This window comes from Clupea harengus, chromosome 7 (genome assembly GCF_900700415.2).
Source record: "Clupea harengus chromosome 7, Ch_v2.0.2, whole genome shotgun sequence".
Taxonomy (NCBI): domain Eukaryota; kingdom Metazoa; phylum Chordata; class Actinopteri; order Clupeiformes; family Clupeidae; genus Clupea; species Clupea harengus.
Window position 1 is genome coordinate 17,970,892 of NC_045158.1, and position 14,315 is coordinate 17,985,206.

The following is a 14,315-nucleotide window of genomic DNA, read 5'->3' on the forward strand; positions in this document are numbered from 1 at the left end:
GAGTCTGGAAGTAGCAACAGCTCCTGCTGGTGGCCGGTGTGATGACAGTGAGTGGAAGAATCTCGACTGGATCTCCACAAACAGACCCTGACGGGCTCACATGTGATGCACATGTGGCTGAGATGTTGCATGTACAGTGTGTGGAGGGTTACCTACAGGAGGAAGCGTAAGCGTAGCTGTTGTTTCATCATCACATTTGGCATGTGTGTTTCATTATGGCTTCTGGTACTTTCATAGCTGAATGAAAAATTCCTTTCCGATTTTCATGCAACAAAGTATGCAATCTTTCATTATACATTTTTTTATTGAACCGTGGACAGCTGGGGTTGACAAAAAAAAAACACTAATTAATTGAATTAGCATTCGTTTCCATCCGTCTCTAAGCTGATGCCTCTGTATCTGCCCTAACGCAGACGCAACAGACCCAGAGGTCTCCCGGGGGCAAAACATTGGAAACGATGAGAAAAAGTCTCCACTTACCCACCGCAAGGCCGAGTCTATCTTAGTATGCAAGGTAGCTAACCAGTCTGTGTCTCTCTCTCTCTCTCTCTCTTGTCTTCATTTCCACACTAAAGGGCCCAGGACCAGAGCCAGGGGGACTGGGACTGTTTTGATATTGATAAAGCACGAGTATGTTGTTTTTTTTCTTCTTCTGTATTTTGTTTCATTTTTGATGTCCCGCATCTGTCTGCGTTGAGCTCGGCGATGGCCCCAGAAGTCGCCACGACGGCCGTGACGGTGACAGAGCTGCTGCAGAGATACCGGTGAGCGAACCGACAAATCATCAACGCCACGCCGAGGCTCCCCAGCACTCTCAAGCCTCACTGAACACTAAGAGATCAGACAGCCTCACGCCAAAACACTGATCCCCCCCTGCCTTTATCTCTTCATCCATCTATCCATCTCTTACTTTCTCCCTCTCTCTCCATTCAGCTTATCCTCCTGTCATTGTTTCTCTCATCTATCTCTCTGTCTCACTTTTTCTCTTTCTCCTCATCTCACTCTCTTTCCCTCATTTTTTTCTCTTCATCTTTTCTTTTGATTTTACCCTGTCACTCATTCTCTTTCAAAATCTTTAATGCCCTCTCTGTACTCTATCTCTCCATTTCTGTCACTCCCTCCCTTTCTCTTTCTCTCTCTCTCTCTCACTCCTTCTCTCCTCTTTCTTCCTCCTCTTCTGCACAGCTCTTGCTGTGTTTTTGGCAGTTACAGCTGACCATCATGGGCGGTCGTGCCAGTTTTTTTGTGAAAGCAGCACATATGGGCGCTGAAGTGCCATATGCCATAACAGAATATTTTTGGCTGTTTCCACCATTTGTATAATCGCTGGATCCAGTATGAAAGTGGCTCATTATTAATTTATTCCGTCCCTAGTTTTTCTCTCCAGAAAAAAAGGGGGCTTGGAGAGGTAATTTAAGGTTTGGCTGGATGAGAAAAGGATAAGAGGGAGGATCAGGAGAGAGAGAGAGAGAAAGAGAGAGAGAGATCACACTTGTAATAGGAAGGTTATGTGCTCACAGGTAGTGGAAACTGACAGTGTGTGTGTGTGTGGAGGGGGGGGGGGGCATAGAATAACATCTCAATAACCTGGCCTAACCCCTTGTCTCTCTCTCAATCTTCCCCTCCCTTCCTCACCCCTCTCTCTCTCTGTCTCACCCTCGCTCTCACTCTTTCTCTCCCTTTCATACATACACACACACAGAGTGAGAGAGTTTTTTGATCTACTTGTCCAATCAGAGGTACAAATTGCCCTGTTTGCTTGTAACTGTTGCAGATCTTCTCTTCTTGTAAGGATAATTACTGAATCGGCTCATAGACGGTGAGAAAGAGAAAGAGATATGGAGATTAAATACATAGATATTTGTGTTTGAGCATTTGTTTCTTGAATATTTGAATATTTATTCATATTGATTGATATGAAGATAAATAGAATGAGGTTTGAGGTTTACCCAGTATTTAAATACATATATCTAGAGAGACAGAAGTTTGACCAACATCAAAAATATAAAAAGCATACATTACACTGCCAAAAGTGCAATATGGAGAAGCATTTGAGAATAAAACATTACTCAGAGAAAAAAAAAACAATTAAGGATCCAGTTAAACATGTTCATTTTAGGGGCTGATGAGACCCCAGCTTAAGACTGTCTCATCACAATTCATCACGGCACAGAGACATCATCGTAAACGCAAAATAAAAAAAATAAAAAATCTGCTCTGTTTCAGTGTCAGCCTCTTTAAAATAAACACTCACGAATGTTGATCACGTCTGGAAAAGGCAAGCTTAATTCAATGACGTCCATGTAATTATGTTTTTAATAAAGTCTCCTGTCTTGTAATCTTGCATTGTTTTGACCCATTTCACGCCCACATCATGACATGGGTTCACCCTGTACGTGTCCTCTATCTCTCCCTCCCTATCTCCCATATGGCATTCTAGGAACACATGCCTCTCACATATTTTCTGTGCCGGACAAATCAAACACAGCACTTCTGCCTTATGCGTCTCCAACCAAAAGGACAAATGGGGAACATGGAGAACATGGCTTAGAGCGTGCCCTTCGTCCTGTGGCATCGTGTTTACTCCCCAGTTGGTCTTGTTCACTCTATATTAACCTACAAAGCTACTTGTAAGCACTAATCAAAACAGTTATGAAAAATGCGCCTTGATTTCTTATGTCAGAGCCTAATCCCTTTTGTAATTATGGCAAGCAGCGTGGGACGTCTCCCCTAAGCTGAGAGATGAACAGTCGTGTTGTTCTGGTGAGTCTCTCTTAAAACCACAAGGTACAAGTTGGGTCTGGTAGCTCTTAATTGTCCCGAGACTTAACCTCTCATGGAGGAAAAATATGCTAATGCCTTCTTTTTGCTCTTAAAGAAGAGGTATCATTGGGTTAGCAGATAGAAGGACACATTGCAAACAATAGATGCAATCTTAATCTGCAAACTGCTTAAGAGAAAAGGAGTCCTCCATCTCCTTCTTTGCCATAGGATTATATTTCTACAGACACATTTTAATAGACAGAAATCTATATTAGCATAAAATATTGTATCCAGTCGAGTCCTATAAAATTCAACCTTCCTTATGTACTGCTCCTTTCCCTTTTGTTTGTTTTAGATTGTTCCCCTATGCATATCTTCTTCCAGCAACCTAAGAACATTCAGTTAGCACACTGGACATTTACTGTTCCTCTCTGGGTTTAAGTGAGCACACAGTGGGGCTCTGTGTGTGTGTGTGTGTGTGTGCGTGCGTGCGTGCGTGCGTGTGTGTGTGTGTGTGTATGTGTGTGTATGTGTGTGAAAAAATCCTTTCTGTACAGAATATGATTGGTGGATTCAAATAAATAATTTAAATGTGTGTACTTGTGTGTGTGTGTGTGTGTATCTGTGTCTGTGTCTGTGTCTGTGTGTGTGTGTGTGTGTGTGTGTGTGTGTGTGTGTGTGTGTGTGTGTGTGTGTGTGTGTGTGTGTGTGTGACACAGAAGTTAAGAAGGGCAAGGGGTCGGCACCCTCTGAATTCGCTGGTAATAATAACAGAGCCATTTGTTGTAAAACAATGTCAATGAATGTCTCTCTCTGTCTGTGTATGTGTGTACATCTGTGTGATTGTGTGTTTATGTCTGAGTGAACATGTGTGTGTGTGTGTGTGTGTGTGTGTGTGTGTGTGTGTGTGTGTGTGTGTGTGTGTGTGTGTGTGTATTCATGGGTTTTTGTGACTGTGCAAACAAATACAAGTGTGTGTGTGTCTTTCTCTCTCTCTCTCTCTCTCTATCTCTCTCTCTCTCTCTCTGTCTTTCTGTGTGTGTGTGTGTGTGTGTGTGTGTGTGTGTCCCACCAGTCTGAGTTCTTCACCCTGAGCTAGTCAGCAGAGACAAGCAGATGGCTGGCAACTGGGCGAGCTCTGTGGCTTTAACACAGCCCACTGTAGAGCAAAAGAAAGAGAGAGCGAGAGAGAGACAGAATGAAAAAGAAAGAGAGAGAGAGAGAGAGAGAGGGGACTTATCATGCTTGGCTAGGCAGAAGAAGAGCAGGAGGAGGAGCCGGGGCTAAGAGCACGTAAATCTTTTAATGTCTCTGTCGCTAAAAGAGGGACACAAACGCAGCGCTGGTCATGACAAAGAGTGCTGAACAATGACCACAGGTCCAAAGAGAGCAGCTGAGGTCCTAAGCTGAGAAAAGCTGATGGGAGAGTTCTCCTAGTGGATGGATCTCCATGGTCTTTTTCTACATTTCAAGGAGTTGGGAGTGTGCTCTCTCTCTCTCTTGCTAATCCTATATGTGCACATGTTTGAGTGTGTGTGTATGTTGCTCTCTCTCTCTCTCTCTCTCTCTCTCTCTCGCTCTCTCTCTCTATGTATGTGTGATTGTATTCATGCATATGTGTGCGAGTATGTGTTTGTGACTGAACGACTGTACGAAGTATTATGATTTTGGCATTTCTTTGTGGGTCTGTGCATATAGTATATATATGTACACGTGCTGTCCATTTCTGTATGTGGGCATGTGTTTGTATGTATGTCTGAGTGTGTGTGTGGCGGGCGTAGACATGCATATGTGTGTGTGCGTGTGGGCGTGTCTGTGTCCATGTTTGTGTCTGCATATGTAAACAAGACCCCCCCCCCCCCCCTAGACCCCCAGACCCACTCCTAACTCTAAAACCAAAACAAACAGAAAACTACTCCCCACTTCTGGCCTCCCCCTCTCTCTTCCCCTCTCTCTTCCCCTCTGCAGTGAGATTCTCCATATCACCTCTGCTTAGTTCCACTTTACTGCCCGGCTGGCTCTACAACTCATTACTCTATAATCCACCATGGCGAACACATGAATTGGAAAATAACAACACTAACACATACAATAACAATCCCCAGTCTCTTCCTTTACAGTGATGGAGGCAGGAAATCACTGTTTCACGCAGAATTCTTAACGAGTCAGTCAGCTGTGAATTCAATTGTCTTGATGGCACATGAAATATCTCCCCTCTAATGTGTTTAAAACACGCAGACTCTCAGGAACTAATCATATTAAAGTGTCAAAAGCTGGATGAGAGTTTAAGAGACTGTAGCAAAGCTCTTGCGGTAAAAGCATCGATCTCAACATCTTTATAACGTCCCCTGTCTTTTAAATGCCACTCCAGAGTGCTGTGGTGTCAAACAAACAAATAGATCAAAAGTAAAAAAAAAAAAAAAACATTTGTTATGAAAATAGAGACAAATCCTATAATCAACACGTCTTTTCAATAAAGTGGCTTATTGAGATAGTTTGTGGCAAGATACATATAAAGCCTCCTGCATATAAAGCCTCTTTGTGTTGATGCAAACAAGACCTCTATAATGTGGAATGACTGGTAGACAGATTTTATGAACTGGGTTTACCATGCACGAGTTTCACACACAGAAGCTGAAGATAAGAACAAACACACTGGCTTTTATCAAGGCTGGACTGAACAAATAAGCATGGTTTTCAGTCATTTTTTTATGTATATTTCCATTTATGAAAAACTAACTGTAACATACCTTCAATTGCAATGCAAGTATCAGTCAGAACACGAAAAAAGCTAATTGTGCATAAAAAAATGAATGAATTATCTTTTGATCAAATTATTAAAAAAATATATATATTAATTAAATGATATACACCCAACAGGAAAAAGTTGTAAAACCCCAAATATGACACACACACACAGACAATTCTGCAGTACAGAGACGATGGGTCGTAATTATATCTAGGCGTTTTAATTATAACAAATGTTATCTTGGAAGATGAAGTACAATTTATTACACAATTATAGGATTTCCTGTTCAAAGGAACGTGCAGGCAGCAGAAAACGCTCAGAGATTAATAACCATATTGATAATAATCATAGTTGTCGGTTTATTTTAATCCTTGAAAGTGAAGTGACTTTAGTATTTTGCCTTAAAAACATAGAAGTACCGATGTGGGTGAATTTAGATGCATACTTGAAACATGTTTTAGCCTCCTTGATAACAAGTCGTCGGAAAATCCAACAAGCAGATTCAAACATGACTATTAAAGCTATACAATGTTAAATTAAGTCAAGTAGGCTAGCGCTCACTGAATGGAAAGCTGGATCTTGGATCTTTTCGTCCCTCGCTATGAAATACAGGCACTGGACATAGAGAAAGGTGTGAGGTCTCCGCAGGTGGTCATTACGAGATCAATCTGCTTCATCAGTTTTGACAAGTTTTTAACCCCCGGGATCAAGGCAAAGAACCACTGCTGTTTGTTGTGTGTTACGGATCATGGAAGCTCACTGAAGACCAGCTTACTCCGCTGGGAGATGTAGGCTAACCCCTGTTTCCCCAAATGAAGTTACGCTTCCCTCAGGAGTATTACTTTAATATGAATTAAGCTTCTCGGATGAAAAGGCTGGTTAGCCTAAGCGGCCTGATTTTAGATTTCAGCATCTTCAGTTTTAAAATGCAAAGGGATATTCATCATACTCACTATGTGTTTTAACATCTGTGCTTAATTAAGACATCTTGCATCCGTCCACGCGGCGGTCGCGATGCTCAGCTGACTGATCTCCCCGCGTGCCCTCTCGTTACGATGCTGCTCTAAAGCAGGTGCTCATGCCACGAGCCTGCTGGGCGCCTGCCTCCTCGCGTGTCCGAGCAGAGCGACGAGAGGAAGAGTCGCTCGTGAAAGATCACCCTACCTGGAAGGAGAGGTTCCGGCACGGACACATACTCACAGCGTGAGTGTGTGTTTTGCTCAGAGGTAGAGAAATATGTTCTCTTGAAGACGAGGAACATCCAAATATACCAAATGTACCCCCATTTGCTGATAGTCAACTGCATAATCAGCCTGCGCTGTAGACAAGGCTATAGGGCACTTCACCGCAGAGCCTTCATCTGTCTTTTTACTGACTTCACAGCTGTGATGTCTCAGTAGGATCCGTGCTAATGAAGTCATTTTATAGGCTATCAATTAGCGGCAACATTCACAGCAGAAAGGTGATACTAGTCCGTAATAATAATAATAATCATAATAACATTGATAATTATGTATCATTATTAATAGTAATGATGATGATGGTTGGTATTAGTATTATTATTATGTGGTGTAGATGCATAATAATTATTTAAAAAATTGCTATTTAATAACCACTATTACTGTATAATATATAAGCGACCGGTTTAACAACAGCAGAATTATATTGCTTTACACACATACACAAACCTGTCACGTCTACATTCTGTCGTAAAAAGGAAAGAAAAAAATGGTTTTCACGTGTATCCCCCAAACAGAGGCAGCTGTTGTGCTTCCGCTATGGCAGAGCACATTAAAACATTATGGGGAAAGGCATTCTGGAGGTAAATCTCGCCTGTGACAGTCGGCCAGGGAAGAGTTAAAGGGAGGGGACGCGGACTGTGACACGCCTCATTGGGCAGATTATGTGCAGCAAACAAAAAGTGTGTATGCGGGCGCCAGTCAGCCAGTGCCGCGGCCCCATCTGCGTGCCCCTCTCGCTCTCTCCTTCTCTCTCTCTCACTCACTCTCTCTGTCTCTCTAATCGCGATTCACAGGGCGACCGACAGCACTGTCACTTTCAGCAGGCGCAGGGACATGTACTGACGGCACGGGCTTCAAGGGAGACACCGAGCGAGTTCGCTTTGGAAGAGAGCTTTAATTTTTTTTCCCTTCCATTTTTCCTCCAGCCTTCGAGCTGAACTTTGTGGATTACTATTATTTTTCAATTTAGCGAAAAGGTAAGTCGTTTGCGATTTTAAAATGGTGAGGGGATGCTACTTTTACCCGCTTGTGCTTCGATGTATTTGAAACCATGTCAACGCTGCGGTGAGGCACCCCCAAATAATAACGCCGCGTGCAGATCGTCAGGACGAAAATGCCCTGTGAAATGATGGGTCAATGAGTTTGCCCCGTCTCATTTAGAAATGCGCATATATTGCCGTCTCTATTCTCGTATTTAACTGAAATGCATATTCATTGGACCTTTTGTGCGATCTTCCCTCCCGCGAGAGAGCGGACACAAGGGTTACAATAGAGACGACTGTGTTTGGGGTTGCGATGGGGAAGGATTGTCTCGTTTGAAAGTGGTAACTTTCAGCGTTTCGGCGACGTTTAAAAAACAAAAATTGAATAGCTTATGCTCTGGTCTGGCACATGCAACAACAACTGCTGTCTTTTCAAAATAGCCAATTTCCAACCAACAACACACAGAAAATGGTAAGTTTCATCCAACCTCGTACGCTCGTGGAATGATAATGCAGCGGTAATACGCGCAATGCTGACAGGCTGGAGTTGAACTAGGCATCTAAGGAAGTCCTCTGAGAAAGATCTAACTACATACATGTAGAAAGCTATGAACGGTCCATCAAAATGATCTTGTAAATGTTTGCAGTGAAATTGTATCAATGCAACTGTAATTAGGCAATACCTGATGTAGGCTACATATTGCCTACATAAAACAGACCCACGTTGTTTACAAATATCGACGCTGTTTTTCGAGGACCCGAGATATCTTAGGAAAAATGCAAATGACGAAAAATCGGCATATTAAAACAGGAACAAATATGACTTTGACGTTGGTATTTGTGTTAGACAATTATTTTCTTATCCTCAGTGATAAAAATAAAAACTACATTTGGACTGAATGATTTCATTGTAGGGTATATCTTTTTAATTTGAATCCCTCCAAAACGATTTGTCCACTACAAATTGTATTATTTGAATAACAGTTAGTTTATAATGTCTTTGTCGCTCACGTGGCATAATGGAGAAATGTAAAGAGAAACTGCTAAATTAGTTGTGTGTTTGCGTGTGTGTGTGAGAGAGAGAATACTGTGAGAGTTTGTCCTGTAGTTCTTTTTCATATTCTCAATTAGGAACTATATTCTTTTCCATTTCTCTTAGATACAAATGTTTAAAATATCTAATAGTGTAATTTTCAACATATATCAAAATCTCGCCTGCTCTCGCCAATGCAGAATCCTGGGCCTGTGTAGAATACGTTAAAGAACATAATAATTGACTCCGCATGCTGCCTTAATTGAAGTCTCGGAGGGAAAAGTGGCGGATTATGCAAATAGCCAAACATACGTTCTGTCGTGTAGTAAGGAGGCAAAGGTTAGCTGACATGAGATCACCGACTGTGACAGTCCACTCCAAATCCATTCGCTATGCCGTCCAGCTCCAAACGGTCCACACATTTGCCTGTGATGCCGGATGTGGTCCTTGGTGGGCCCGTAAAAAAGCAGGGATTTTGATTTCTCTTGCATGATGATCCATTGATGCCTAAATACTGTCGTTAAGAATATTATATTTTATTGGGATCATTTTGTTCAGCCATAAATGTTTTTAAATTACAATACACATTTGTCATTGTGATCAACAATTATGGAAAACAACAAGACTAATGAATAATAATAATACTAATAATACCACATATACAAGTAACAGAGATAATCACTTATTATACTGTATTATCATTAGCAAAAAATGTATAATATTATAGTACATTCAATTGAAATAATTTATTGCAAACTCATTTGGAAAAAAAAAACAATATATAACTAACTCTTATTATTTTCTTACATTCTTCCTTAATTTTACCTCTTTTATACTTATCAACTAATTAGAACATTTTGAGCATTCAGATCGAAGTCAATTTAATAATCCTTGAATGACACCGGAAAGGAAAGGTAGAGCTACATACAAAATTAGTACTTTCTAATTTTTTTATATTTTGTATTTACTACTAAGCATTATTGTAGAATTTAATATTAATTGTGGGAAACCAAGGCCACAGAAAATCCCCTGTTTCATGGATGGATGTCTTGTATGCTACTTCTCTATCGGAAGGCTATTTTCCCCATGCTCAACTTTCCCTCTCCTCTCTCCCACAGCCAACCATGGAGGAGTCGAGCTCCCAGAAGCTGGTGTGGGACAGCGACGCCAAGGCGGTGCAGCAGTGCCTCACGGACATATTCACCAGCGTCTTCACCACGTGCGACATTCCGGAGAGTGCCATCTTTGGACCCTGCATCCTCAGCCACACGTCCCTGTACGACAGCATCGCCTTCATCGCCCTCAAGTCCACCGACAAGCGCACCGCGCCATACATATTCAGGGTACGCCGGCATTCACTATGTCCCTGGTTCCTGTGTCATGACAACAAAAGCATGTGTGGCACAATGTGCTCTGTCACACTGTCCTACTCTCGGTCTTTCTTTACGCAGATAGAAGTAAATGGTGATTTAGCCGTAGTTAATTTGGTTGATGGGAACCACTGAGGTGCATTCCTGGGGCTTACCTCTCTATCATGAGGCGTCCTGACATGGTTCACTCTGCCAGGCTGGCACCATATCTGGCAAATCTGGTGTGGCAGTGCGGGGTGCAGGAGAAGCGACGGCTAAGGCATGACTGGGGGGGGGGGGAGCAGCTGGGTATAGGCAGGGTATCAGGCGGGTAGTCTGGAGTGGCGATGTGGTGAACGTCTCTCTCGCCCTGTGGTGGTCTGGTAATCTGTCTCTCTCGCTGGGCTTGTCTTAACCGTCTGTCAGGCTGTGGCATTGCACTGAATGATGATATGTCTCTGTGGGGACATGCTCCTGGTCTGTCTTTCTCTATAACTCTCTTTCTTGCCCTCTCTCTTTCCCTCTCTCTCTCTCTCTTTCTCTCTCTCTTTCCCTCTCTCTCTCTCTCTCCCCCCCTCTCTTTTTCTCTCTCTTTTGTCCTGGCTTGTCTGTGTGTCTGTGTCTGAGGACAGCATGGGTCTGAATAATCTGTCTCTCTCTCATCATGCCTGTGCTGTCCCCCTCAACCTTCTGTCTCACTGCTTCTGCTGCTGCTGTGTTTGGTCCTAACGGTGTTTCTCTCTCTCTCCATCTCCCTCCCTCTCATCTCTCTCCCCCCGGCAGGTGGACACATCCGCCGCCAACAGCACCTCAGATGGCCTGATGTGGCTGCGGCTGGTCCAGTCGGCCCGGGACCGCGAGGAGCAGAACCTGGAGGCTTACGTGAAGAACGGCCAGTTGTTCTACCGCTCGCTGCGCCGTATAGAGAAGGACGAGGAGCTGCTGGTGTGGTACGGCAAGGACCTGATCGAGCTCCTGCTCCTCAGCGCAAGCAGAGCTCCCGCCAAGACCAAAGGTGGGCAGCGGTCTCTCCTCTCATATGACCTCAATGACATTACAGCACCTAGGAGCTCAAGCCCAGCCTCTTAGCACGCCTGCGAACAATAAGGACGACAATAAGCACAAGGCTAAGCGGGCTGTGACAAGCACATAGTGCACATAGCATACATATACGTAGTCTTGTATGTAATCATTTAGTGCATACATACATATATAGTTTTATCCAAAGCAACCACAACTACAGCAACACTAGAGATATCTGATATGTTATATGTGTATGTTTGTTCCTTGGGTATCAAACCCATGATGTTAGTGGTGAAAGCTCATTTTTCCATCAGTTGAGCTGCAGGAAACATGTTGATCCTGTCAGCCACTCTCTTTTCTGTCGTTGCCTGTTTTAGTTTTTCTTTTATTGTCTGTATCTCTCTTTGACTATGTAATATGCTAAAAACAAATACATTGTCTAAAAAATAGAGAAAATAACATAACTTGCTACCCTTTTACCTATTTTAAAGGACATTCTGGGACTTCCATAAATAATAATACATTTTTTCTTTCTCTCTGTGCTGTGTAGGTTCTCCTCCATACCTGTGTCCCGACTGTAGCCAGCGGTTCCAGTTTGAGTTTCCATACCTGGCCCACCATCGGTTCCGCTGCACCAAGAGACTTCAGAGCCTGAACGGGTCCGAAGAGGAACCCAAGGACAGCAGTGAGCAGTCGGGCCCCACCCTGGCCCGCACCAGCCCTAAACTGGGCCGACCCGATGGCTTCCCCAGCCCCCCGGAGGCCGGCAAGCCCGCCACAGACTTCCACAACCTGGCCCGGGACCTGGAGAACAACAGAACCAGCCCGCCCAGCGACAAGGAGGCGGAGATCTCCAGCGAGAGCTCGACCAAGAGGAAGTTCTCTGACATGGAGGAGAATGTGGGCCCGTTGAACATCAGCAGGAGTAGTGGGCTCTGTCTGCCCATGAAGTCCAAAGAGGAGCTGGCCACATCGGCGCGCGAGTACCGGGGAGCGTACGGGCTGGAGGAGAACCGACGCGCGTTCTCCCGGCCGGGGTCCGATCAGCCGGGCGAGGGCAAACGAAGCGCCTTCACGGAGGTGCGCAAGTCCCCTCAGAGCCTGAAGCACGGCACCGGCAGCAGCACCAAGAGCTCTGGTTCCTCCTCCTCCTCCTCCAACGCTGAGAACAAGGAGTCCACCCGGCCTGGCGCCAGCCCCTCGGAGAAGCACTCTCTGGGAGCACGGCAGGTGCTGGGCGAGACGCAGTCACCGCCGCAGTCGCGCATGGACCCTCCACCGCCTCCGTCGCCGCACCTGGCCAGCGCCTTCACCTCCGTGGCCCAGCAGGTGGGCGGCGGTGGGCCTGAGAGGAAGAGTGCCTTCAGCCAGCCCTCCCGCTCCTCTGTGTCCGCCTTCCCCCAGCTCTCCCCACTCGTCATGGCGCCCAAGCTCCTGGACTGCCACCCTACCGTAGGCGACACCGTGTCCTCCAGCAGACTCTATCAGGCCGACCACCTGGCCGCCAAGCTGCAGGGCTCGGAGCTGGGGGGCGCGTGCCCCGTGCCGGGCAGCCTGGCCAAGCAGAGCCCCTTCCTGTACGCGGCGGCGGCCGCCACGGCCTTCTGGCCCAAGAGCTCGGCCCCCATCCAGCTGCAGGTCCCGTCGGCGCTGACGCTGCTGCCACCCTCCTTCACCTCGCTGTGCCTGCCTGCACAGAACTGGTGCGCCAAGTGCAACGCCTCCTTCCGCATGACCTCCGACCTCGTCTACCACATGCGCTCGCACCACAAGAAGGAGTTTGCCATGGAGCCGATGGTCAAGCGGCGACGCGAGGAGAAGCTCAAGTGCCCCATCTGCAACGAGACCTTCCGGGAGAGGCACCACCTGTCCCGACACATGACCTCGCACAACTAGCACGCCACTTCTCCAAAACAAGGGACCTAGGGAGGGGAGGGGTTCGGGGTGGGGGGGTGCGTGGGTATTTTTTGGGGGGTCACCCCCCCCCCCCCCCCCCCCCATTTCTTATCACTGTAAGACCAAGACTGGCACTGCGCACTGGAGACACACATTGCCACACATCCGTTTTCACTTTTGAGATCAATTTTAAAAGTCGTCATTTTTCTTTCTTGGTTCAGGATTGTTCAAATGTCATTGGTCTTTATTTCGGTCTGCGCAAAAGACATTTTGACTTATGAGGGAAGAAAAAAAAGAAATATATTTATCTTATGAAGCACTTATAATTTGACAAAGAAGGGATAATAATGCTATGTGTAAATGTACTTTGTATTTTGTATATAAACATGTATAATCTATCAAAGAAACTGAAATGTAGTTCTATTTCACAGAGAACTGCAGTATGATCAATGATTTTTCCATGTGTAAACTTAAAGTATCAATATTGAAATGAACTCTGAGTATGATGCCAGACTATATTTAAGAGTGCATGTAATATTAAATTGATATTGGTTTAAGATGCAGTCTGCCCACAGCACTGTAAATACCTGTTTTGTTTGAATACAAAGTGTAATATTTTGTGTCCGTGAGGAATAGATTCAGTGTGTCTTCTTTTTGCTGAAATCTACTATTTGATAGTTTATCTAATCATGTTGAATGCTTTGACAATAAAATAGCTTTATTTTCAACTGAATGTGTGACGCATATTATGTTCTATGAGGGGGAATTAAATGTATCTGGGGGAAGAGTATACAAACGTAATACGTTAACTTAGCATTTAAATTCACCGTAGATTTTTTTACTTCGAATAGCAAATTACGAATCATGGCGCTCATTCTTTATTTCGCGGTGGCTCCTGAAATTTACAACGAGTATATTCGTTGTAAAATCAACCTCGGTGCAGCGTCAGCCGCGGTCACTGAGACGAATATATAGGCCTAATTTGTTTGAGTCTATGCTGCAATACACGCAAAATAAAGTATAGTGCAGAATAACTGTGTTATTTTCTGTTTTACTGATAGGCCAGTGTTATATTTTTTATGGTTTTGAAAAAAGACAACAATAAAAAGCAAAACATATTACAAATGTTTTGTGATATTTCGCGATCGACTGTGGTAAGGAAAAATTGCATGCGTCTAGATACTCCTTCGACCTGCAGTGTCTAAAAAAATATGACTAATTACATAATTATATAACATTTGAACTGGGTTTTCCCTGTGTAAGCTCCTCTCAGCGTTT

General features: G+C 44.4%; 1 protein-coding gene across 1 annotated transcript; it reads left to right on the forward strand.

Moving 5' to 3' along the window:
• Positions 1-7,172: 7,172 nt before the first annotated feature.
• prdm8b (PR domain containing 8b) lies at positions 7,173-13,134 on the forward strand. Its single transcript, XM_012835122.3, has 4 exons — positions 7,173-7,730; positions 9,888-10,112; positions 10,902-11,133; positions 11,692-13,134. The coding sequence occupies exons 2-4, from the start codon at positions 9,894-9,896 to the stop codon at positions 13,035-13,037; spliced, it is 1,797 nt and encodes a 598-aa protein (XP_012690576.1). The 5' UTR covers positions 7,173-7,730; positions 9,888-9,893; the 3' UTR covers positions 13,038-13,134.
• Positions 13,135-14,315: the final 1,181 nt, after the last annotated feature.